This window comes from Ornithorhynchus anatinus, chromosome 1, assembly GCF_004115215.2.
Source record: "Ornithorhynchus anatinus isolate Pmale09 chromosome 1, mOrnAna1.pri.v4, whole genome shotgun sequence".
NCBI classification, from domain to species: domain Eukaryota; kingdom Metazoa; phylum Chordata; class Mammalia; order Monotremata; family Ornithorhynchidae; genus Ornithorhynchus; species Ornithorhynchus anatinus.
Genome location: NC_041728.1, coordinates 26,367,004 through 26,394,545, shown reverse-complemented (window position 1 = coordinate 26,394,545; position 27,542 = coordinate 26,367,004). Strand labels below are relative to the sequence as shown.

At 47.0% G+C, this 27,542-nt stretch overlaps 1 protein-coding gene across 1 annotated transcript in view; it reads left to right on the top strand.

Moving 5' to 3' along the window:
* Positions 1–27,542, top strand: part of ARSB (arylsulfatase B) — a 128,129-nt gene that overhangs the window by 48,301 nt on the left and 52,286 nt on the right. The window contains exon 5 of the mRNA XM_029070778.2: positions 22,365–22,608. Within this exon, the coding sequence (XP_028926611.1) occupies positions 22,365–22,608 (244 nt within the window). The remainder of the gene's footprint in view (positions 1–22,364; positions 22,609–27,542) is intronic.

The window sequence follows — 27,542 nt, the reverse complement described above, 5'->3', positions numbered from 1 at the left end:
GCACAGGGGTTCCTTATGATTTTTAACTAATCCCAGTTCCTTATGATTTTTAACTTGTAGGTTGTTTGGGAAAAGCCCTAGCCACTGAACTGGTAATTGGTTTTACTTGCCAAATTTCAATCTCCATCTCTGATTCAGTTTCTTGACCAAACCCACATGCTTCTTTATCCATGGAGTACTTAAAAGAACAGCAAGATCGATACGTTCCGCTGTTGTACTAAATTTGATTGGACAGCAGAGTGCCTACACTGAGGACTTTAATTTGTTGTTCAGGGACCACGTTTCAGTTTTAATTCAATTTAAAGGAGGTGGGGCTTCCCATGCTCTTTGGATCGTACTTATGGCGGTAATGTATTCGGTAGCTTGCTTTTGAAAGCTAGCTTTTTAGTTCAGTCTTGGTAATGTTTCTGTTTCTATCGATCTCACTCACTGCAGTCTCTTCGAAACTCATGTTCAGTTGTCTTGGCACCTGGTCTACTTCAATATGTACTTTTCCTTCCGCATTTCCTTGTGATTTTTTTTTTTTTGGTGGGATTCACCCATTCGGCACTACTAAAGCAAGTCTTATCAGAAGGTCCCAATGCACTGATACATTTAGACCACTCATCTAGAGAAATTTTGGCCACCCTAGATTGTAAGCTTTTTTAAAGCAGGGGTTGTGGCTTCTACCGATAATGTGTGTTTCCAAGTACTTAGCGCACAGAAGACCCTTAAAAATACTATGGATTGATTGATTGACGTGGAAGGTATCGTACAGCTTTTTGTTTCTTATTATAATAATCGTGGTATTTGTTAAGTGCTTACTATGTGCCAAGCACTGTTCTAATCACTGGGGTAGATACAAGGTAATCAGGTTGTCCCACATGGGGCTCACAGTCTTAATTCCCATTTTACAGATGAGGTACCCGAGACACAGAGAAGTGACTTGCCCAAAGTCCTACAGCTGACAGGTGGCGGAGCCCAGATTGGAACCCATGACCTATGACTCCCAAATCAGTGCTCTTTCCGCTAAGCCACGCTGCTAGCCTCTGGTCCCAGATACAATTCATTCATTCATTGATTCGCATTTATTGAATGCTCATCGTGTGCAGAGCATTATACTAAGCGCTTGGGAAAGTACAATACACCAGTAAATGGACACACTACTTGCCCAAAATGAGTTTACAATCTAGAGGGCTCTCCCCACCCTGACTAGAGTCCCCAAACCCCACAGGACTCCAAGTCTTGAACAAAATCAATCAGACCTGCTCTGAGCCACCTGCTTCCTGGAGAAATTCAATCCATCGGAAGTATTTATTGAGCACCTGCTGTATACTGAGAACGATGCCTGGCAGAGTTCGGTAGAATTAGTCGACACGATCCCTGCCCCCAAGATGCTTGCAGTCCAGCAGGGGAGACAGGCACTAAAATAATTCACGGATGGGTGATTAATAGAGTGTGGAAAGTGCTTCAGGAAATGGCCCAATGTGTGGTTTTTGGATACCGTCCAGAGGGGTTGGGAATGGTTCTAAGGAAAAGTTGGGATGTTAAAAGATGTGCCCTTAATATGGAGTTAGATCCCCAAAAGGACCCCCGCCGCACTTTCTCAAGCATCTTCTGGGCCCACTGCCAGAGGCGGAGAATGCCATGCTTAAGTGTAAATGAGTTCTGGTTTTCTTTGGGGGAGAAGGAATCTTCGTATTTGGGAGTTGGGGGGAAGAACGCCTGTTTCACCTCATTGGGGATCCATTATTAACATGGTTAGATTCACCAGAAGATCAAACACATCAGGGCTGTCCCTTCCCCGGGTGGCTGGAAAATGTCCCGAGCTCGGCTGGGCCGTGAAAGGGACAATGAGGGAGTAGTTTAAATTCTATTTCCTGGTTAGCTGGATGATTTGTTTGTTTTTACAAGAACTTCCAGATGTAACACTCCCCTGATTGAACACAGACAAGTGCTTTTCAGGTGTTTTCTAAAAATTCATCGGAAGGGGTAAAAAAGACGTTGATGCAAGGTTTGTTTTTTCAGACGAAGCTCTTTTGACTCTTGGAGATTGCCAGTGGAAGTCACGATATGGCTCCTTCTCTCTTTGACTAACGGAGGGTCACCACCCTGCCTCCAACCCACTGCTGGCCTAGAAGGGCCTCCCTCCCTCAACCTTGCCAAATCCATCCCTCCCCCTCCCTCAAAGTCTTACTTAAACAGCCACCTCCTTCGGAAGACCTCCCCCCGATTCGTCCCTCCACTGTCCCAAACGTGCCATCCCGTCTGCCCTGGGGTAGCGTGAACGGGACAGTGGAGGGATGAAGCGTGGAAGGCCTCCCGGAGGAAGCGGCTGTTTAAGAGGGATTCTCAGTGGAAAGAGCATGGGCCTGGGAGTCAGAGGGCATGGGTTCGAATCCCAGCTCTGCCGCTTGTCAGCTGGGTGACTGTGGGCAAGTCACTTCACTTCTCTGTGCCTCAGTTCCCTCATCTGTCAAATGGGGATTAAGACTGTGAGCCCCACGTGGGACAACCTGATTCCCCTGATGGAGAAGCAGCGTGGCGCAGTGGAAAGAGCATGGGCTTTGGAGTCAGAGCTCATGAGTTCAAATCCCAGCTCTGCCCCTTGTCGGCTGTGTGACTGTGGGCAAGTCACTTAACTTCTCTGTGCCTCAGTTCCCTCATCTGTAAAAAATGGGGATTAAGACTGTGAGCCCCACGTGGGACAACCTGATTCCCCTGTGTCTACCCCAGCGCTTAGAACAGTGCTCTGCACATAGTAAGCGCTTAACAAATACCAACATTATTATTATTATTATTACCCCGGTGCTTAGAACAGTGCTCTGCACATAGTAAGCGCTTAACAAATACCAACATTATTATTATTATTATTATTATTCTCTGGCCCTCATCTGTAAAATGGGGATTAAGACTGTGAGCCTCACGTGGGACAACCCGATGACCCTGTATCTCCCCCAGTGCTTAGAACAGTGCTCTGCACGTAGTAAGCGCTTAACGAATGCCAACATTATTATTATTATTATTATTATTATTATTATTATTTACCTGTTTCTGAAGGAAATCCTCCCTTTCCTCTCCATCCAAACTGCTACCACGTTAATGCAGTCGCTCGTCCTATCCCTCCCGGATTACCGCATCGGCCTCCTTGCTGACCTCCCAGCCTCCTGTCTCTCCCCACTCCGGTCCAGATTTCACTCCACTGCCCAGATCATCTTTCTACCAAAGAGTTGGGGACATGTCATCCTGCTCCTCAGAAAACTCCAGTGGTTGCCCATCCACCTCCGTATCAAACAAAAACTCCACCCTTGGCTTTAAAGCACTCCATCACCTTGTCCCCTCCTACCTCAACTCGCTTAACTCTTTCTACAACCCAGTCCACACACTTTGCTCCTGTAGTGCAACCTTCTCACTCTACCTCGATCTCGATCTCGCCACCGACCTCTCGCCCGCGTCCTGCCTCTGGCCTGGAACGTCCTCCCTCCTCAGATCCAACCGACAATGACTCTCCCCTGCTTCAAAGCCTTATTGAAGGCACATCTCCTCCAAGAGGCCTTCCCACACTAAACCCCACTTTTCCTCGTCTCCCACTCTCTTCTGCGTCACCCTGACTTGCTGCCTTTGCTCTTCTCCCCTCCCAACCTCACATCACTTATGTACATATCTGTCATTTTATTTATTTGTATTGATGTCTATCTCCCCATCTTCAGACTGTAAGCTTGTTGTGGGCAGAGAATGTCACTGTTTATTGTTGTACTGTACTTTCCAAGGTGCTTAGTCCAGAGCACTCAACAAATACGAATAAGTGAATGAATGAATGAATGACTTCACCTGGGGTTACTATTTTTACCTCTGAGTACAACAAAGCTGCAAAGCTGCACACAGAAAGCATTCAACAAATACGATGGATTGACTGATGGTTGCCTATCCTCTACTCCCTCTCCCACTGGCCTTCAAGGGCAGGGAATCTGACATTCTTAAGCCCCCAACTCAGTGTTCCAAGCTATCAGCCGTGGCGGCTACAGCCAAACCACCTGGATTTCTCTGAAGCCGAAGCCTTTCCCCCGGCAGGAGTTCCCTCAGTCACCTGTCGGCCGAAGCGGCCTCCTGGCACAGTAACCTCAGCAACCGTGGTCAGACTGTCCTGCCGCAGCAGCTGGGAAAAGTCATCCTTCTATCCCTGCTGCTGTGCAGGAGCTTTAACAGGATCCACCATACGTGCATCCTGGGTCTGGCATGTGCTTAATAAGGACGGCATTTAATAAGTGCTTACTCTGTGTCAAACGCTGTTCTAAGCCGTGGGGTAGATACAAGTTGACGAAGTTGGGCGCGGTGCTGGGGCTCACACTCTTAATCCCCATTTGACAGATGAGATCACTGAGGCCCAGAAGAGGTGAAGGGACTTGCCCAAGGCCACACAGCGGACAAGTGGCGGAGCCGGGATTAGGACTCAGGTCCTTCTGACTCCCAGGCCGGTGCTCTATCCACTAGGCCGTGCCGCTTCTCAAGGTTAAGGAGCTCGCTTCCCTCCCCCGCCCCCCATTTCCAGGCAAGGGTATTTCTCCTGGTGTAGCATAGATAGGTAATAAAACAGTTGAGGAGCTGTAAAATCGGTGCCCAACTTTTAATTGTGTGTGCTTCCTTCAAGAGGGAAGGTTCACTGTTCTTTAGTGTTGTTGCTGAAAGCGTGCCTGGTCCTCCTCCGCATCATCTAATCCATTCATTCAGTCGTATTTATTGAACGCTTACTGCGTACAGAGCACTGCCCTCAAGGCCGCAGCTTGGCCCCCTCCCGCCACCCGCAGTTGATATCAGGGAATTCAGTCTCGTCGCAGGTCTCAAAGAGTTAAAAATCCAATCAGCCTCGACCGCCAGAGACATGATGTCAAAAACAGATGTTCGTCTTCTGTGCACTGTCTGGATCCCAGGCCTGGAGAGAATCAAGATGACTGTGCTCTCACCGGAGATTGAAAAGGAAAGATCTCTAGCCCATCTCACGGTGACCGGGCACCTCCCGTCAGTTTTCTCCAACCCCTACCCAGCCCACCGTCCCCTTCCCTTTCCCCCATCTTTCCTCTCCCTCTTCTCTCCCCCTCCCCAGTTATTATGGGGATGGGAGCTGGGCAGAAGTGCTCCCGGGAGATTTATGACCGTGACACTTCAGTCATTAACTGGGAACCCTTGCTAATCCCTTGTTTTTTTTGTTGGTGTCCCTGGGCTGGCTTATGAGGCCAACAGCGGGCCAATTTTCATTGGCTACGGGGATTGTTATTGGAGTGGCTGACAGCTGTCTGCCAGTCTGTCTGCACAGTCTTCCTGTGCGCTCGCTCTGCTGTTCAGCTTCACAGCGCTATTGTTCACTTGGAGCCTTTTTCTTCAAATCTATCCCAGCTGTATCCTGATATGGTAAACCACTTAAATTAGCTCCAGATTGTTCTGTTTATTTTCTGTTAGATAAGCGACAAAATACAGCCCCAGCAGCAGTCCACCTCTTTCAGACCAAGAGAAAAGGGGGACGAGGTATTATTTCATAACAGTTGCCAGACACCGCCGAGCACAGCACTAATATGTGCCGATTAGATCACTGGTGCGTGCCTTTTGTGTGTGACCCTGATGGTTCGACAGAGCTGTGGATTTCTGGAAGTGAATCCTCTCAGTTCCAAAGAGAAAGAAAAGAAAAAAGGTGGGAGGGTGGAAACACACTCCAAAGTACCGGACCCAAGCAACAGTTCTTTTATTGGAACAGACGTGCAGTTCTCTTCAGATTGGCTGCTCTGCTTGTAGACCTTGCTGCTCTTATTGTTTCTGAAATTTTGAGAGATGCCCACTGCCCATATGTACTAAGAGACAGCGTGGCTTCATGGAAGGAGCATGGGCCTGGGACTCAGAGGACCTGGGTTCTAATCTCAGCTCTGCCACTTTTCTGCCCTGTGACCTTGGTTGGACCACTCATTTCGCTTCTCTGGGCCTCAGTTTCCTCATGTGTAAAATAGGGATTTATCACCTATTCTCTCTCCTACTTAGGCTGTGAGCCCCATGTGGGACAGGAACTATGTTTCATCTGATGATCTTGTGTCTACCCCGGTGCTTGGCACGTTAACCACTGAGGAGGTACCATAATTATTATTACTCATTATTATTATGTGGTAGGTTTGAGGTCCTGCTCTGGCTCTCTCTTGAGGCCAGTTCTTCCATGTGCTCACTAGTTGGCCATCTGTCTTTCCTGGGCTGGGACTGGAAAGTAGAAATGGAACAGGCTTGAGTCACCCGTAGCAGGTACTTTCCATACAGCTGGAAACATAAATTCACAACAGAAGCTTTCAGCTTCCTCTCCATCACTGGACCGGTGTTATAATGGTGGCCTCATCCTTTGTTTTCAAATAGGAGCTATAAATAAAAATTCTCCTCCCGTGCTCGCTCATTCCAGAAGACAGTATGTCCCACTCTAAAATGAAGACACCCTTTGTGAGCGTCGGAATCGGCCCGAATGTAATTTTCAGAATAAATTGATCATCAGTGTAGAAGGGGTGCCATCAGGCAGCTGATTTCCAAGATCGAAGGGTTTATGCTGGGTGAAATTTAAGATCCTCTGGAGAAAATCCTGTAAATCAGTTTCCCACCGGCCTGCGCCCACCCTCAGTTGGCATTGCTGAATTGGTTCTACAAGAAGCCTGGAGGCCCACAGCACTTGGCACCGCCCTTGTCGCCGGGGTGCTTGAGAACGGGGGTGGGCTGGGCACGGGTTTGAAGAAGCTGAAACTCTTCTAGGTCCAGCCCAGATCGGCTCCCGTGACAAAGCGTGGCCTAGTGGAAAGAGCACAGGCCTTGGAGTCAGACGCCCTGGTTCCAGTCCCGCCTCTGCCACTTGTCCGATCTGCGACTTCGGGCAAGTCACTTAACTTCTCTGAGCCTCGGTTCCGTCATCAGTACCCGGTCTCCCTCCTACTTAGATGGTGAGCCCTGTGAGGGACCTGAATATCTTGCCCTTAGAACAGTGCTTGGCAAATAGTAAGCACTTAACACTTATAATAATGAGCCCCTCGCTCAACCCATCCAGCTCCCATGGCAGTCCCTACAGGGGATCCTGCGGAGCCTCCTCACAAAGTAACTCCTGGAAGTTTGTTTGGAAAGGGTTGCCTGAGGAAAAGTGCTTTTAAAAATTCCATTTTCTCTTTTAATCAAACTAAATCTATCACAGAGAAAATGCACCTAAATCATCTTTTTCAAAAACGGACAAGAAGCTGTTCAATAAGCATTCAACCTTTATGCTCCTTCCCTCAGATCAGGCTTCATTCCTAAAACTCATTTGTCCAAAATTCAAAACTCAGAGTCACAAGTCCTTCGCTTTTTCTTGTAAATGACGTGGGTATAATTTCACATTGGATTAACTGTAGCTGAGGTTCAGGTGTCAGTACAGTAGAGTGTGGAAAAGGGATTCGTGTCGTCTCTTTTTGGTTTTGAAGTCATTTTCTACTTGACTCCCCAGTCAGGCTTCCCAAACACAGAAAAAAAGAAACAATGAAGCAATCATTTAAGCCTGAAAGATCTTTTTTTTTAAAAAAAACCAAAACCCTCCAAACAAGATTGTGCATGGTTCACGTGCCAGACAGATGTGCATGGGATCCACTTACTGCAGAGGCCCTGATGAGAAATTGGGGTTGGTTAGTTCGGTGGGGGGGAAGCAGGACCAGCAGGGAGAGTGGGAGAAAGGAGACGAGGGAGGAATATTGGCTCTGGAAAAGTCGTGCTGCTTTTTAGAGCTTCGGAGGCAATTTGATATACCTCGGGAGCGCTCCATATGCAAAAGGAGTCCAAGAGGTAGAAAGTCCTGCATTGCCAGAGAAATCACACCGGCTGAGGTGGAGTCCTTTAACTTTAGGAAAGGCACTGCATCCTCTGTCCTGCCGGAGAGTGCGTTTTCATTACGCTGTCTTGGTAGAATGCTGCTGGGAAATTAGGGAACGTTCCTCTGACGCTTTGAGCCAGTTGGAGCCTAACATGCCCCGTTTTCCAAAAAACTGCACCTGAGCATGCGTATGGTGTCAGACTAGAGAAGCAGCGTGGCTCAGTGGAAAGAGCCCGGGCTTGGGAGTCAGGGATCATGGGTTCGAATACCACCTCTGCCACTTGTCAGCTGGGTGACTGTGGGCAAGTTACTTCACTTCTCTGTGCCTCAGTTCCCTCATCTGTAAAATGGGGGTTAAGACTGTGAGCCTCACATGGGACAACTTGATTACCCTGTATCTCCCCCAGCGCTTAGAACAGTGCTGTGCACATAGTAAGCACTTAACAAATACCAACTAGGGAGCATAATACAAGAGTTTTCCTTTATTCCAGGTTTCATAAGAAAGCCTAACTGGGTGTACAAGTTCCTTCCTTGTCTGGTTTTATTCGTTCACTTGTATTTGTTGAGCCCTTACTCTGTGCAAAGCACTGTACTCCACGTCCAGGAATATACACTATAACAATAAACCGACCCATTCCCTGCCTACAAGGAGTTTGTTAGCCAGAGCCACGCTCTTTCCTGCTGCTTCTCTGCCCACTGAAGATATATACGGCCTATCGATCGATGGAGTTGTACGCACTGACCCGTTCTGTTGATTGATGATTCTAAAAGGGTTCGGATCCAAACGGTCAGATTCTTCGGATGATCGAAACCATTTACGACTGAAGTGAGCACAGCTTAGACGTAGCATCCTAACCTGCCCGCTTTGGAGGCCCCTGCTAGCCAGGTGTTTTTCAGGTCACCCAGGGGCCTGACCTAACGTAATTCCCGAGGCGGTTTTCTGTCAGAAACCGGTACTACCGATGGCTCAGCCCGAGCAGGCTTTCCCTTATTTGCTGAGCTGAGACTGGCACCAGCTGAAATCGGAATCAACTGATTCCCAACTGACACCCTTTATGAGCGTCGGAATCGGCCCAAATGTAATATTCAGGATAAATTGATAATCAGTGTAGAAGGGGTGCCATCAGGCAGCTGATTGCAAAGATTGAAGGGTTTACGCTGGGTGAAATTTAAGATTCCCACGGTGCTCTTTCCACTCGACCAACAGCCAGACTTGTCGGGGCAAAGCAGGGAGGCGGCGTGGCTGATGGAAAGAGCGGGAGGCAGGGAATCTGGAGACTTGGGTTCTAATGCCGGTTCTGCCGCTGGCCTGCTGGGTGATCCTGGGCAAGTCACTTACCCTCTACTGTTATACTGCACTCTCCTAAACGCTTAGTACAGTGCTCTGCACACCCTAAGCGCACAATAAATATGATTGATTGGCCTCAGCTTCCTCATCTGTTCTCCCTACCTCTTAGATTCTGAATCCTTTGTCAGAGGGCGGCTGTTCCAATCCGATTGTCTTGGCCCAGTGCTTTGATTTATATTAAGCCTCTGGGAAGCAACTAGGCAGGGCAGTCAGCGAGACGCTGATGCAGTAATCAAGGCGGGATAGGATAAGTGCTCGGATAAACACGGTAGCGATTGGATGGAGAGGAAAAGGTGGATTTTAGTGACGTTGTAAAGGTAGAACCGACTGGATTGGTGACAGATTGAAAATACGGGTCGAATGGGAGAGATGAGTTTAGGGTAATGCTACGGTTATGGGCTTGCAATAATAATAACATTTGTAAAGTTCTGGTTATGTGCCAAGCACTGTACGAAGCACTAGAGTAACTACGAGATAATCAGGTCCCACATGGGGCTCACAGTGTAGGAGGGAAAACAGATATTAAATCCCCATTTTACAGACGAGGGAATGGAGGCACAGAGAATTGAAGTGACTTGCCCAAGGTGTCACACGGCAGGCAGAGTCAGGATTAGAATCCAGGTCCTCTGACTTCCAGGTCGATGCTTTTTTCCAGGCAGTCATGCTGCTTCACCGAGAGACAAGGGAGCATGGTGGTGCCGCTGCCTTCCGGGAGGGGAAAGTCATGGGGAAGACAGAGCTCGGGTGGGAAGATGAGGAGCTCCATTTTGGACCTGTTGCAAAGGGCAGGATCCAGGACCCTCAGCGGGACAGCGGTGCGGACGGACAGCTGTGCTGAGCGCGGCAGCCACGGCCTTACCCGTCCGCAAGGTGTGCCTGGAGCACAGTTCCAGTTGCGCTCTCTCCTTTCCCCAGCTGGTCAATAATAATGATAATAATAATGATATCACTTGTTAAGCGCTTACGGTGTGCCAGGCAAGGGCCTGGGAATCAGAAGGTCATGGCTCTAATCCCGGCTCCTCCGCTTGCCTGCTGTGTGGCCTTGGAAACGCCACTTCACTTCTCTGTGCCTCAGTGAGCTCATCTGTAAAATGGGGATGACTGTGAGCCCCATGTGGGACAACAACTGTGTCCAACCTGATTAGCTGGTATCTACCCCAGCACTTAGAACAGTGCTTGGCACATAGTAAGCGCTTAACAAGTACTGTGATTATTAGTATTATTTATTGAGCACTTACTGAGTACTATTTGCAAAGGGGTCATCAAACCCTTGTACTCTATCAAGATGGTTTTTTTCAGACTATTGGACATCAGGGAGTTGGTCTTCTCGGTTTAAGGTTTCCGATGAGCCATCCCGTGGTTCTTCAGAGAAACTCCGTGCCGATCCACACGTTGACTCCATTTGCACGTCTCCCCCCACTGCCGAGTCTGACCCTGCCCTAGAAAAGACATCGATCAAGGCTTTGGCCAGCCTTCTGAAAAGGATCCCAAAGAGCCAGAACGGCCCGTCTCTTCTGTTTTGTGTGTTGATTCTTCTTAGTAATCCTGCCAGACAGCCCCAGTTGCATAAAAATTAAAACTTCAGTAAAAGGTTGCTGGTGCTCCACGAAGAAACTTAAAACATTGAACAACTCCGCTGAATCGTACTCCCCCAAATGTTCGGTACAGTGCTGTGCACACAGAAAGCACTCGATAAATATCATTGCTAGAGAGGAGCAGCGTGGCTCAGCGGAAAGAGCATGGGCTTTGGAGTCAGAGGTCATGGGTTCGAATGCCGGCTCGGCCACTTGTCAGCTGGGTGACTGTGGGCAAGTCACTTCACTTCTCGGTGCCTCAGTTACCTCATCTGTAAAATGGGGATTAAGACTGTGAGCCCCACGTGGGACAACCTGATTCCCCTGTATCTACCCCAGTGCTTAGAACAGTGCTCGGCACATAGTAAGCGCTTAACAAATAACAACACACATATATATATGAATGCGAAGCACACACTGAATATAAAAAAGGTAGCATAGGTAATAATTGAGGGCCCCTGTGGCTGACTAGATAGCAGAGTCTTTTAAAAGCAGGCACAGGCCCCAGATTTGACACTGGGAAGTGGAGGTTTCAAACGACAGTGTCCGAAACTCTAAAGAAAACTGTATGCAATTATAAATGATGGTGATTAATCTGAAGTGAAACCCGTTGGGAGTTTGTGAGAAGGGAGAATGGTTTTGCAGCAGGTTTTACTTTTCCAGATGTTTTAGGAGGGAAACAATCAATGTGTCGGATTTCATTTCTTAAAGAGGAAAAAAGAAATTGTGGTCATTCATTCATTCAGTCGTATTTATTGAGTGCTTACTGTGTGCACAGCAATGTACTAAGCGTGTGGGAGAGTACAATACAATCAAAAACAGACACATTCCTGCCCACAACGAGCTTACAGTCTGGGGAGGGCAGTGGGAGTGGGCGGGTGGAGAGAGACACCAATACAAATAAATAAATTACAGATATGTACATAAGGGCTGTGGGGCTGGGAGGGATCAAAGAGCAGAGGGAGCAAGTCAGGATAACGCAGAAGGGAGTGGGAGAAGAGGAAAGGAGGGGCTTAGTCTGGAAGGCCTCTTGGAGGAGATGTGCCTTCAATAAGCCTTTGAAGCGGAGAGAGAGTAATTGTCGGATTTGAGGAGGGATGGCGTTCCAGGCCAGAGGGAGGATGTGGGCTAAGGTTCGGCGGCGAGATCGAGGAACGGTGAGAAAGTTGGCATTAAGAGGACCAAAGTGTGAGGGCTGGGTTGTAGAAGGAGAGTAGCGAGGTGAGGTAGGAGGGGGCAAGGTGGTGGACTGCTTTAAAGCCAATGGTGAGGGGTTTCTGTTTGAAGCGGAGGTAGATGGGCAATCATTGGAGTTTTTTGAGGAACGGGGTGACATGTTCTGGACTACCCTAAATGTTGTTTCTGCTTTGAAAGCACTAAGCTCCTTTCTCGGATCCACCATGCAGGGGAATATCTTTGAGGAGAAGGATCTTTGCTTCTATTTCTAATGACCACTACCAAACGTTCAGCAAACACTCAAAAACTACTGTTGATTGATCGGTTGACTGTATTCTTTTGAAGGGTTTTAGAGGAGCAGCATGGCCTACTCTAAAGAGCATGGGCCTGGGAGTCAGGGGACCTGGGTTCTGGTTCTGTGACTTGTTTGCTGTGTGACCTTGGGCAAGTCACTTAACATCTCTGTGCCTCAGTTTCCTCATCTGCAAAACAGTTATTCACCGCCTGTTCTCCCTCCTACTTAGACGGTGAGCCCCTTGTGGGACAGGGATTGTGTCTGACCTGTATAATTTGTATCTATCCCAGAGCTTAGAGCTGTGGTTAACATAAAGTAAGGCTTAACAAACACTATAATAATTGGTAGAGCAAATTTTTTTTTTTGGTGGGAGGGCTGAAATTTCTGAAATTACAAGCACCACACTGTCCTTCATTTAGCTTGCCTGCAGCATGCCACAAGGGACTCCATTTTACTGATCTCCTGAAGCCAAGGGATTGGTTTGGGGCACTTCAGAAAAGCCTCATGTAGGGACAGCACACTACTCGTGGCCTCACGTTTCAGCCTGCCCACAACAGAATCAGCCACCTGCCTTTCACGCAAGGCTCCTCACCCACTTCTACCCTTTGAAGGCAACCAGAGATGCCTTTTGCCCCCGCCCCCCCCACAGAGCCGGTGGTAGGATTGGGCAAGGCCAACCTGGCTAGCAAATCTTTATGGGCAGTATTGGCATGAGAGCAGGGAATGGTTTGAGATGCAGAAGCCCCTTTACGTCACGGAGCCTCTTTCAAAACTGGTTCCATGATGGTCTTTGTTTGTTCCACGCACAAACCCCCAGAGCCAGTAAGGGAGCTACTAAGAGCTAAGTGAGGGTCAGAGCAGCCTTGACTGGCCCACAAGGCCAATCTAGACATTGAGCCACTCCCTTCCTCCTCAAATCTGATAGACAATTATTCCCCCCTCCTTCAAAGCCTCAGTGAAGGCTCATCTCCTCTAAGAGGCCTCCCCTGACTAAGCCCCCTTTCCTCTTCTCACTCTCCCGTCTACATCTCCCTGACTTGCTCCCTTTGACCTCCCCCCCCGAGCCCCACAGCCCTTATGTACATATCTGAAATTTATTTATTTATATTAACATCTGTCTCTCTCCCCACCCCAGACCGTAAGCTCGTTGCGGGCAGGGAATGTGTCCGTTCATTGTTGTATTGTAGTCTCCCAACTGCTTAGTACAGTGCTTGGCACACAGGAAGCGCTCAATAGGTATGGTTGAATGAATGAGTGAACAAATGAATAGACTATAACCTCCTTCGATGGTATTTGTGAAGCGCTTACTATGTACCAAACGCCATCCTGAGCTCTGGGGTAGATATAAGCTTATCAGGATGGGCACAGTCCATGGCCCACTTGGGGCTCACGGTCTTAGTACCCATTTTACAGAGGAGGCAACTGGGGCACAGAGAAGCGAAGCGACTTGCCCAAGATCACCCGGCAGACAAATGTTGGAGCCGGGATCGGAGACCAGGCCCGGGTTCTCTCCCACTGGGCCACTCTGCTTCTACGTATCTAACAACTCTGTATCTCCCAAACCCTCGGTGTAGTGTCGGACGTGCAGTTGGTGCTCAGTACATATTAAAGGGATTAGTGGATTGGTCGAGGCTGAGTGTCCAGCTCTCAACCCAGTTTCTACTGCCATGGGCACCCAGAGTCTTCACATCGTTCAAAAAGCACGGTCTTTGTCTCTTCTTCCCTAATGAAGATTTAACCGGTCTGAACTAACCCCTTTGGCGTCTCAGCGATCCCTGTCTGCTATGCACAAGGAAATCTCTCCTTACAATTTTTCGAAATTCTCTCTGGAAAAAAAAAATCTCATTAAATTCTCGGCCTTGCCCTTTCCCCTGGATCTTCTTTATCTTGGCCTCCCTGGTGGCAGCGTCAGTCACGTGGTGTCCCAGCCAATTTCATTACATCAGCCTCCCCTTCTAATGCAGGCTCCTCAGGAACTCTCCCCCTGCTGCTGCTGCCTTTAATCAGGATGCACGGTCAGATTAGTGTCTCTCTGTGGGCCATGGGTCACGGAGCTTATCTGGCCCATAGGCTATGAACTGCTCTGGCAGAACTGTTTAGGATTTCCCCACAGGTGGGTGAAAGTAAAGGTTGCGTAAACATCTTCCAGACCCTCTTTGGCCAAACACTCGTTTTAGATGTTCCCCTTGGATCCGAGGCCGGGGCTATTGTATTTCTTTCTTCGATAACCCCCGATGGGCTTTTTGAAAGCCCGAGGGGGCATAAGAGAGCCCCCCTCAAACCCATAATCCAGAATTCATCCATAATAGAACCCGGATTCTAATCCCAGCTCCGCCACTTGTCTTGCAGTGTGACCCCGGGCAAGTACTTTCCTAAAGGTTCAAAGTTCTGCATTCTTGTGAGCAGAGGTAGGGAATGTGATCGTTTACTGTTTTATTGTACTCTCTCAAGCGCTTAATACAGTGCTCTGCACACAGTAAATGCTCAATAAATATGAATGAAGTCACTTAACTTCTCTGTGCCTCAGTTACCTCATCTGTAAAATGGAGATTAAGACTGTGAGCCCTCGAACGACAGGGACTGTGTCTAACCTGATTAGCTTGTATCTACCCCAGCGCTTAGTACAGTGCCTGGCACGTAGTAAGCCTTTAACAAATACCATTGAAAAAAATCATCGTGGTTTTGTTTTCTGAATTGACCTGAAATTGCCCAGGGTGGGAAGGTGGCTACCTGAGCCGGTTTCAGGCCTCCCGGGAGGAGTTCCCACTTCCCAAAGGTAAGAATTCTCCAGTCGGCACTGCCTAAATCCAGTCACGGAATGACCTGCAGCCTCAGCAGAAGTTGCTCACTTCATTTTAATGTTGTGAAATCGGCTTCCGTTTCATGTTGACTGAATCTCTGGGGACCAAAAAATTAAAATTAAGAGAAGGACTGAATAACCCACCTAAAGCGATGGTTTTAGGCTTCAGGCTTGGGTCATATGCCACTCTCAGATACTGTGGTTCCCTCTGGACTGTAAGCTCCTTGTGGGCAGGGAATGTGTCTGTTTATTGTTATATTGTCCACCCCCAAGCACTAAGTACAGTGCTCTGCACACAGTAAGTCCTCAATAAATACGATTGCCAGACTGTCAGTGACTACAGTGGAAGAGTTCCTGAGCTGACAAGGGCCTCCGGCACGCCACACCTCAGCTTCTCTTCCTATCCCCCCACCCGTCAGGGGAGGGGTGGCCCTCAGAGCCCCCAACATATGTGAACATGAGTTACCACCCTGGCCATGAGGAAACAAGAGGGATTGTTGGTTAGCAATCCAGTGCTTCCCAAATCTATAGCTCTAGCCTTGACTTCTCTGCAATATCGCATTTCCTCCTGCCTTCAGGACATCTCTACTTTGATGACCCACTGACCTCTCACACTTAACGTGCTCAAAACAGAAAGTCTCTCCTACCCAAACACTGTCTTCCCCCTGACATACCTATCACTGTAGACAACATCACTATCCTTCCTGTCTCACAAGACCATGACTTTGGCAGTATCCTGGAATTATTTCTCTCATTCAACCCCACCTCTTCAGTGTCACCAAATCTAGTTGGTTCTACCCTAAAACATCACTAAAATCCGCCCTTTCCTCTCCAACCAAACTCCTACTGTGCTAATCCAAGCACTTATCCTATCCCGCTTTGACTACTTCATCAGTCTCCTTGCTGATCTCCCTGCTTCCTGTCTCTCCCCACGCCTAGCTATACTTTACCGTTTTTCTGAAAAAAAAAGGGGAAAAAAATGTTAAGTCCACATCTCCCCACTCCAGTGGTTGCCCATCCACCTCCGCAGGAGACAGAAGCTCCTTATCATCGGTTTCACAGCACTCATTCAGCTTGCCTCTCCTATCTTACCTCACCGATTTCCTACTACAACCCAGACTGCGCACTCTGGTCCCCTAAAATCAACCTATTCTCTGTACCTCGAGCTCATCTATCTTGCCCCAGCCCCTTTCCCACATCCTCCGTCTGGCCTGGAGCTCTCTCCCACTTCATCTGTGACAGACCACCACTCTCCCCACCTTCAAAGCCATATTAAAATCACATCTCCTCTAAGAGACCTTCCCAACTAAGCCCTCATTTCCCCTATTTCATCTCCCTCCTACGTCACCGCTGTACATGGATTTGTATCGTTTAAACAACTGATATTCATCCCACTCTCAGTCCACAGCACTTATGTACAATAGCCATAATATATTTTTGAGCTTCTCTCGCCCTCCAGACCCTAAGCTCCTGGTGGGCAGGGAACATATCTACCAACTCTGTTATACTCTTCCAAGCTCTGTACTCTTCCAAGCACTTAGAACAGTGCTCCGCACACAGTAAGTGCTCAAAAATACCATTGATTGATTAATTGGGGCCCAGCATTGAAGGGAGGTGAAATTGACAAGCTGATGATGGGCCCATGGTTCTTTTTTTTAAATGGCATTTAAGTGGTTTCTATGTGCCAGGCACTGTTCTAAGTTCTGGAGTAGGTACTAGATAGGTTGAACACAGTCCATGTCCCACATAGGGCTCACAGTTGTAGTCTCCATTTTACAGATGAGGTAACTGAAGCCCAGGGAAGTGAAGTGACTTGCCCTAGGTCACACAACAGATAAGTGTCAGAGCTGGGATTAGAACCCAAGTCCTTCTGTCTCCCAGACCCATGCCTTATCCACTAAGCCATGTCGCTTCCCAGGATGTGGGAGGAGAGAGAGCCTTTACCAGCCCCAGGAATTCCCTTTCTGTACAGAGCACAGCTCCCCTCAGGGCCTAGGTCCAGGCCGGTTTCATGGACTTTGGGTTGAGTTCAATCCAAAATGCCCAGGGGTGGCCCAGCCCTCACAGAGCAGTAACCCCAGGCCTCCAGGAAGTCCATATCTAACTTGGCTTCCCCAGCCTCACTGAGTCCTACCAGAGGCCCAGCCCTGCCTAATTTCAATCCAGATCGAACCACTTCAGGCAGAACGTTTTCCATCTATCTTGTCAGAATTTGCGATTTGAACATTCTTTAAAAACTCCTGGTCGGGATGGTGTCGAGGGAAGTTCCCCGATGGGGAACCATGGGGCTGTGCCCCTCAGTCAGTCGATCTGGAGCATTTACTGAACCCCTACTGTGGGCAGAACACTGTTCAGAGGGCTTGGGAGAGAGTACGAGAGAGGCACCAAACCCAATCCTTGCCCTCAAGGAACTTTCAGCCTAACAGGGGCATAGACACCAAATCATTGACTTCAGCATCTTGAACCAGACAGCCACAATGAGCGGGATGAGACTAAGCTTTCTCCCCCAGCCTGCCCCCTCTCCACCCCCCCGCCGAATGGCTGACAAGGCCAGGAATTCATTCCTGAGACCCACCCAGTCCTTCACAGCTAGAAGCCCAGGCTCCCCATGGCCTCATCCAAATGCAGTTGTTGTTTTCTCAGCTCAATTTTAACCAGCTAGAAGCAGGATGGCTCATGACCGACCGTCCCGCGTTTCAAACTTTGTGTGATTACTGGCAGCCAGCTGTTTTTCCATGGAATTTCTGAGAGCTGATTTTATCCATTCCTGAGTAATAACGCAGATCTGTGTGTTTTTTATTATCTGTGTTCGTTACACTTTTCATCTGAGTTGAGCATGACTTAACTAGGCACCGAAAGTTTAATAACCAGATTTTTCTTTTAGCCAAAGCATTGCTGAAAGTCTAATGCCTCCTTAGGAAATGTATCAGGATTTCCGTTATCAAACAGAGCCCTCTTATTTTGATTTGAAACCTTTCTTAGCAATTTGGTCAGGAAATGAAACAGGAAAAGTCTCTCTTTAAAATGAATTCTTAGGAAAAAAAAGAAAGCTCCTAGCGAGAAGAAATTAGGGGAAGTAAAATTGCTGTCGATTAGGTCTATAAATCCGATCACTTATTTTTCATTTACATTAGGCCGAAATGGTTAAAGCAGAAGCCATCCCCCCACTTCATGAAGAGCTTTTTTTTCATTTCAGTTCATATCATTCAAACTCTTTTTAAGGAACACTGAATCTCTCAGCGATCCTGCTGGAACAGATTATCCTGTTTCTAAAGGTTGAACTAACTTGATATCATGCTCATTTGATTCAGCTAAGCGAAAGACTCCGGATAAGTCATTCGCTGGTATTTATGAAGTGCTTACTATATGCAGATCGTTGAACTAAGCACTTGGAAGATGACAGTACAAAAGAGACGGTAGGCACGTTCCCTGCCCGCAAAGAGTTTACAGTCTAGAGGGGCAGACCGACATTAAAATAAATTATGGATATGTTCGGAAGGGCTGTGGGGCTGAGGGTGGAGTGACTCTCAAGTGCTTAAAGGGTACAGATCTGTGTAGATAACACAGAAGTGAGAGAGAGTGGGCGAAATGAGGTCTTAGTTGGGGAAGGCCTCTTGGACAAGATTTGATTTTAGTAAGACTTTGAAGGCAAAGCGAGTGGTGGTCTGATGGATATGAAAGAGGAAGGAATTCAGGCAAGGAGTTAGTGGTGAGATAGACGAGATCAAGATACAATGCCTAGGTTGGTGTTAGAGGAAGGAAGTGAGCGTGCTGGGTCGTGGTAGAAAAGCACCTAGGTAAGGTAGGAGGGGGCAAGACGATTGAATGCTGGAAAGCCGTTGGAAAGGAGCTTCTGTGTGATGTGGAGGTGAATGATCAATCACTGGAAGTTCTTGAGGAATGGGGAGATATGGACTGAATAGTTGTTTAGGAAAAAATTAGAATTAGAACCCAGGTCCTTCTAACGCCCAGGCCGTGCTTTAACCACTAGGTCACGCTGCTTCCACGCTGCCTCATGGGGCTCACAGTCTAAATGGGGAGGAGTAAAAATCGCCCCAGCCATTCTCATAGTGGGTTTCTGTCTTACATAAAGCACAGCTGATACAGATTTGCTCAATAGTTTTCGTTCCACTCTGGGGCTAACGGGTGTTGATCAGAGCCGGAGCCATAATGTGTGAAGTAGACATGTCAAAGTCACAGCAGGGAAGCATGAAGAGAGGGACACAGTGGAGGTACTCTGGGGAGAGAATCAGGGCTGAGATTTATTTAGTCCTTTCATATACAAAGCATTTTGCTAGGTGTCAGGGCTTCTTCCCTCTCCAAATCTCTTTGAAAGCTCATGACATCGCCTCGTTCCTTTTGCCAAATCCATATCCCTCCCCCCTTCAAAACTGTCTAAATCTCATCTCCTTCAAAACCTTTCCAGATTATCCCCCCAGGTTTCAGTCACTGCAGTAACTACCTCCTCCATCTTTCCCACTCCACCCCTTGAAAATAGTTTTCAAAAAATTATTTCTACACATCTGGAGTCGGTATGAATACGTTTCTTTCTGCCACTTCATCTCATTTCTCCCAATAGACAGTAGGTAGGATCCCTGTCTCAATGTAGTTCTCTGTACGCAGTTGACATTCAGTAATTGTTTATTGACAAGATGTCACAGAAGGCAGCAGTATGCCATATTTTTTAGACTAAAGACAATTCTTATTTTTAACTCAGCTCTTATAGGCATTTCCAGTACGTACAGATTTTATTTATAAAACTTTTCTTGAAAAAAACTGTATATTTCTCTATAATAATAATTATGGTGTTTGTTAAGTGCTTACTATGTGCCAGACACTGTTCTAAGCGCTCAGGTAGATAGAAACATTTTGGGTTGGACACAGTCCCTGTCCCTCGTGGGGCTCACAGTCTTAATCCCCATTTTGCAGATGAGGTCACTGAGACCCCGAGAAGTGAAGTAACTTGCCCAAGGCCACACAGCAGACCAGTGGCAGAGCCGGGATTAGAATCCGTGACTTTCTGACTCCCAGGTCCGTGCTCTAGCCACCACATCGTGCTGCTTCTCAGCTGCATCTTAGCGTCTGTGACATTTGTAAATATTTGTATCTTTCTCCTTTATTAAAATCTGAGCTCCTTGTGGGCAGGGAACTCCGTCAATCAGTGGTATTTATTGAGTGTTTCCTGTGTGCAGGAGGAATGTGACATTTCTGGGTTTATTTCCCTTTGGGGACACTCAAACAACTTACTCTGCACAGCCCCCGTGCCCTCGTGCCCATCACCTCTCTCATCACTTCAAACTAAACCTGTACAACCACTCAAACCCTGCCCTCCCCCTGACTTTCCCATCACTGTAGATAGCACCACCATCTTTCCTGTCTCACCAGCCCATAACCATGGCATTGTCCTTGACTCCTCTCTCTGTCTCTCGGGCAACTCACATATTCAGTCCATCACTAAATCCTGCCAGTTCCACCTTCACGACACCGCTAAAATCCGCCCTTTCCTCTCCATCTAGACTGCTACCACGTTAATGCAAGCACTTATCGTACTCATTCATTGAGCCGTACTTATTGAGCACTCACTGTGTGCAAAGCACTGTATTAAGCGCTTGGGAGAGTACAGTGTAATAACAGACACATTCCTGCCCACAATGAGCTCACAGTCCCATCCCACCTTGATTACCGTTCAGGCCACTCCTCAAGAACCTCCAGTGGTTGCCCATCCACCTCCGCAACAGAGACTCCTCACCAGTTTTAAAGCACTCGATCACCTTGCCCCCTCCAACCTCACCTCGCTACTCTCCTACTACAACCCAGTCTGCCCACTTCCCTCCTCTAATGCCAACCTTCTCACTGAATCTTCATCCCATCTATGTCGCCGCTGACCTCTTGCCCGTGTCCTGCCTCTGGCCTGGAACGCCCTCCCCTCCTCAAATCCAACCGACATTTACTCTCCCCCCAAACCCTCCCCACACCCACTTCAAGGCTCTGCCGCGTACCTGCTGTGAGATCTGGGATTAGTCATGCAACTGCACTCTATGCCTCAGTTTCTTCATTTGTAAAATGGTGATTCAAAGTCTGTTTTCCCTCACGCTTAGGCTGTGAGTCCCATGCAGGTCAAGAACTATGTCCAACCTGATCTGTGTATGCCCCAATGCTGAGTACCGGACTTGCCCCTTAAGTACTTAACAAATGCCATCACTAATATTATTTTTACTGGAGATTTCAGCATGTCTGCCATCCAAGAGGCCTTCCCTGACTAAACAACCCTCTTTCCCTTCTCCCTCTCCCTTCTGTACCACTTTGACTTGCTCCCTTTATTCATCCCCTGTCCCAGCAAACATATCTGTAATTTTATTCATTTAATGTTGGTATTTGTTAAGCACTTACTATGTGCAGAGCACTGTTCTAAGCACTGGGGTAGATACAGGGTAATCAGGTTGTCCCACGTGAGGCTCACAGTTAATCCCCATTTTACAGATGAGGTAACTGAGGCACAGAGAAGTGAAGCGACTTGCCCACAGTCACACAGCTGACAAGTTACATTAAGGTCTGTCTCCCCCTCTAAACTGTAAGCTCACTGCGGGCAGGGAATGTAAACTATTATGCTATTACATTGTGCTCTCCCCAGCGCTTAGTGTGGTGCTCTGCACACAGTCAGCACTCAATATATCCGATTGACTGGCTGACTGACTGGTAGCCCCTTCCCTCACCACCATTTAGTTACCATAATTACCCTCCAAAAAACTAGACTATCTTCTCCACTCATGTATCAGGAAGAATGAATGAATTTTGTGCTAGCGGGACTCAAATAGCAGGTGCTGGGGAAATATTTAAGCCTCCCTCACAGACCAGAGGCCTTGAGCTCCAGTGCATAGTCCATCTAGGGATTTTGTCACTAGACGCATGTCTCAGAACTTATTTTATGTTTTGTATTATTTAATACTGATTTCTTATTTCTCAAGATTTATATCTGCCTCTCTATTAGTTGTAGGTCCCTGAGGACAAGGGTTGTATCTTCTTGTATTATCCTAAGTGATGTGTAAAGTGCTTCGCACATAGTCGGTGTTCAATAAATGTGATTGATAGATTAACTTGGTAAGACCTGGCATGTTTTAAATTGTGCTTGAGGCATTCCCAAGTGTGTGAATCTGGGTGATTTAAGTGTCCTGGAACCTGAATTTATGTAGTAGCTGATAGTTGGCAGACAACGCTGTCATTTATGCATTCGTTCATTCAGTCATATTTATTAAGTGATTACTGTGTGCAAGACACTGTACTGAGCACTTGGGAGAGCGCAATACGACAATAAACAAGTCCTCACAGCAGGCTTACTTGTCTTTCAGATAATGGAGGACAGACTTTGGCCGGGGGTAACAACTGGCCTCTAAGAGGAAGAAAATGGACGCTGTGGGAAGGAGGCGTGCGAGGGATTGGCTTCGTGGCGAGCCCCTTGCTGAAGCAGAAGGGAGTAAAAAATCGGGAGCTCATCCACATTTCCGACTGGCTGCCCACCCTGGTGAACCTCGCCGGCGGGCACGTAAACGGCACCAAGCCCCTGGATGGTTTTGACGTGTGGAAAACTATCAGGTAAAAGTGGCTCAGGGTGGGTTTGAGGGACTTGATTTAATAATAATAATAACGATGGCATTTGTTAAGCACTTATTGTGTGTAAAGCACTGTTCTAAGTGCTGGAGAGGATACAAGGTGATCAGGTTGTCCCACGTGGGTCTCACAGTCTTAATCCCCATTTTACAGATGAGGTAACTGAGACACAGAGAAGTTAAGCGACTTTCCCAAAGTCACACAGCTGACAGGTGGCGAAGCCGGGATTAGAACCCTTGACCTCTGACTCCTAAGCCTGGGCTCTTTCCACTGAACCTGGCAGCTGGACCATTTGAGGATGTTTGACTGTAAATAATGAGAAGGAAGAGAATTGCCCCTAGAGATAATTGCAATTGCAAAATTCTCAATTTAAAACTTGAAGGTCCTGGGCCTAGTGGATAGAGCACGGATCTGGGAGTCAGAAGGACCTGGGTTCTAATTCTGGCTCCTCCCCATGTCTGCTGTGTAACCTTGGGGAAGTCACTTAACTTCTCTGGGTCTCAGTTACCTCATCTGTAAAATGGAGATTAAAACTATGAGTCCCATGTGGGCCATGGACTGTATCTGACCTGATATGCTTGTATCTACCCCAGCGCTTAGTACAGTGCCTGGCACATGATCAGCACTTAACAAATACCATAAAAAATACATAATCACACCCCTACACACACACAGACTCTGGTGCTGGTGAGGAAGGGGAAGCCTTTATGAAGGCAAGTGAGTTGCTTCTGTTGTGCTCTTCCAAGTGCATAGGACAGTTGTTTAGCCCTCAGATTCTCATTAAATACCACAGGCCCAAGCCAGGCCTGTGATTATAAGGACCCATCAGTCTCCATGCTAGGGAAGCGGTGTGGCCTAGTGGAAAGGGTACGGGCCTGGGAGTCAAAAGGATTCTACCTGCTGTGAGATCTGGGCTTAGTCACGCAACTGCACTCTATGCCTCAGTTTCTTCATTTGTAAAATGGTGTTTCAAAGTCTGTTTTCCCTCACACACAGACTGTGAGTCCCATGCAGGACAAGAACTATGTCCAACCTGATCTATGCCCCAGTGCTGAGTACCGGACTTGCCCCTTAAGTGCTTAACAAATACCATCACTAATATCATTTTTACTGGAGATTTCAGCATGTCTGCCATCAGGCTCAGGGTCTGGGACATTTTTCATGACTCTGACTGATGGCAGTAGTTGGAATGAGTGCCTCATCTTCACATGTTGGTAGATTCTTTATGGCTGTAAGGCCTTTAAAGCAAATAGAATATACTGTGCTCAAAGAAGGGAGAACTTCAGGGTTGTTGCCCTATCAATCAATTCCTTCATTCAGGTTCTCCGTTTTGAGTAAGGCTTGTCCATCATTCTTGTTTTTTGCTCCATCCATTGCGCCCTCCTCAAGGTTCCCGCTTTGTCTGTATTGAGGTTGGTGCCGTCTTTAATTTTCAGGAGTGCTCCAATGGGGTGTCAGGGGCAGTGAAGCTTCTTTAGTCATGTGAAACTGTAATTTCCTCACCGAGGCCCACTCAGCACCCCGGCCGCTGAGCAGGTCGCCCAAACCAAACCCTCCTGGAGCCGCAGAACCCAGAGCCTCTGGGCTGGTCTCACCGGGCCTAACAGATTTTGCTTTGACTGCTTTTCCATTTGGGAGGTTATTTTTTACCTGGCATTTCCTTGGAAAATGAATGAACATGAAAACATCTAAGGAATCCCGGAACGGGGATAACGAATGGGAACCACAGTGTTATGGTTCTCTCTTCCTCTGGTCCAGAGTCATTTTTAAACCCTTTCCAATTCTCACCGATACAGTTTTTGCAAAGCATTAGCTTTCGGGCTGAACTCTGATGCTTGACCTCGGCCATTCTGCCAAATTGGGTGGGTTGGAAGATGACTAGTGCCATATCTACCGGCTGCCCAGCAGAATACTCACCGTCAGAGAGTGGGTGGCATCGTGCTGTCCCACTTACAGTGCTTTGCACACCATAAGTGTTCCATAAATACGATCGACTGAATGAATGAATGAACTTTTCAGCTAGACCAAAAATTCGGGGTATTTTCTCACCAATTACTTCAAAAAGTCTTTACCTCAAAGTCTGTAATTGGTCGAGGAAAACTGATATCTGTTTAGGTTTGTCTTTGTTCAACAAGAATCAAACAAAGGACAATAAAGTACCGTATTCAAAAGCAACTCAGTGCACATCAGAAGAAGAAAATGGAATCCTATCTGAAAACATTTCCCTTCTAAAGTTTACATTTAGTGAGACGAAAATAGAGCCGAGAATGATGAATGATAACATCCGTGTGGTCCATTCAGGGATGATTAGTCTAATTAGTAAATAATTTTTCAAGCCAAATACATTTTGTTTTCTCAGACCGTTTTCTCATTTTTGTTTCCATGGCTGGAAATTTAATGCTACTTCCTTCTGTCAGACTAATGATTGGGAGAGAGTGCACAGAAATACTTAAAACGTGGAACTTTGTAACAGTTTATTTGTAGGAAAGTATTTCCATACCCCACCCCTTAACTGGTTGGGAAATAGCTGTCAAAACCTGGAAGTTGTATTTTTCTCCTGGCAGAATCTGAAATATCAGTCTTTTAGAAAATATTTATGCCCTATTGACATCAAATCACCGATCAAGAACCCTTTCTTAATTTTTTTCCAATCTGAAAAAATGTAGGATTTTGGGTAAATCCACAGTGTGTGCATTTCAATGTTCTAGGGAATAAACCAAGGACCATATTATGGAAAAAAGACAGGATACTTAGCCATTTCTTTAATAGGGGTGTTGGTGATACTAAGAATATTTTAAACTGTGGAACGAATAAAAAGCCAACCTCCGAAGAGGAACAAATTACCCTCTTTTATGGTCAACTGGGGTATCGATCTCATTGTGCAGTATGCTAGGAATGTATCCTGAATATATTCTGAATACATTCAAAATGGATTCTGAAAGACCTAATCGGCCTAGAATATTTTACAATTCCCGTGTCTGTTACTTTGTTTCAGGTATTTGTGATTTGGATTGCATGTAAACGAGCCCATTTTCAGGAACATTTAGTTTGTTCAAGGAGAGTTTCATCATCCTTGGTCCCCCCACCTGAGGCTAACCTGAAAGGAACCATATTTCCTGGATCTCAAAAAGGTTTCCAGAAGCTGAGAGGCCAGTAGTAGTCCAAGCCCATGACTGGGGATGGAGGGAGGGGAGGAAGAGAGAAAGAGAGAGGGAAGAAAGAAAGAAAACGAGGCACATACAGATAAACACACAGAACAAGACAGACTCATAGCCAGGTGCCTCTTCTCTGCACTTCCCTTCTACTCCCATTGCTGGCTACCCTGTGCTGGGCTCACTGCTGGGTGACCTGGGGCAAGTCACTTAACTTCACTGAGCCTCAGTTACCTCTTCTGTGAAATGGGGATTAAGAGTGTGAGCCCATGTGGGACAGGGACTGTGTCCCACCTGAATAAACTGCATCTGCCCCACAACTTAGAATGGTGTTTGGCATACAGTAAGCACATAACAAGTACCATAATTATTATTATTATTATTATTTTCACCACCTGGTTACCTCCATCAGTGATAGGGCCCCAAACAGGGCTTCGTGAGTCCCACCCTCCATCTTCAGGGGTTTGGTCGTGTAGCTAGTAATCTGTCGGGTCCTGCCTAGGGACAGGGACCAGTCTTATTTCTCACTTGTGAATTCTCTCCTACTGCGTAGTACAGTGGTCTGCACACAGGAAGCCCTTAATAAATAATAATAATAATAATGTTGGTATTTGTTAAGTGCTTACTATGTGCTGAACACTTTTCTTAGCGCTGGGGGAGATACGGCGTCATCAGGTTGTCTCACCTGAGGCTCACATTAATCCCCATTTTACAGATGAGGTAACTGAGGCATAGCGAAGTTAAGTGTCTTGCCCACAGTCACGCAGCTGCTAGTCCTACTAATGTCAGAATCGTGATCCACCACCTTATGCAAACCATTTCACATTTGTTACACAGTTGCTGAATGCTGCTTTTCCCTAGTAACATAAAGAAAAGAAAATCTGTGAGGAAAATATTGCAGAGGATTTCAAGTCACAATTTGGGGAAGGAACCGTCAAGTTCATTTCGATGTTATTCGAAAGACCAGAACTATCCTGTTGTTGGGGGATTTACAAGTAACCTCGTTCACCCAACAGTGGGTTTGGGGTAAAGCTATTTTAGCATTTGCAATTGTCTTCTGAATACTTAATGAATCTCACAGCTGAGATTCCCCCACTCCCCGACAAGACAATGTGGGTTAATTAGAAGTGCACAATTGTTGCACAAAGGAAAGTGAAGTAGCCATTTTGAAGTGTGCCCAGGTTTCTTAGGACAGCATTAAATTGCAAAACCATGACTGACTGATTTAGAGCTGTGAGTGAAGATTAAAACGTCTCCTGCCTTTAAGCACAGAGGCTCTGAATTTGTCTGCATAGACCTCTTTCAGATGTCGTGGAGCTTCTTGGTGTTTGAGCTGTTTAATTTTGTGCCTGTCACTCTTTTTTTTCAAAATCTTGACTTTGGGATCTTTCGTAAATTCAATGAAGGAGGGCTCGTTCGTCACCTAATGGATAGAGCACGGGCCTGGGAGCCAGAAGGACCTGGGTTCTAATCCTGACTGTCACTTTTCTGCTGGGTGAGCTCTGGCAAGTCACTTCACTTCTCAATCCTTCAGTTCCCTCATCTGTAAAATGGGGATTATGGGTGTAAGCCCCATGTGGGATGTGGACTTTGTCCAACCCGATTATCTTGTATCTACCCCACTGCTTAGAACAGTGCCTGGCAAGGAGTAAGTGCTTAATAAATACCATTATTAAAAACAGTTCTTTTCGGAATTGAAATGTTCCCTTTGGGAGGAGCTTTGCCATAAAGAGTAACAGAAAGATACTTTCTGGCAAAAGGCAACCT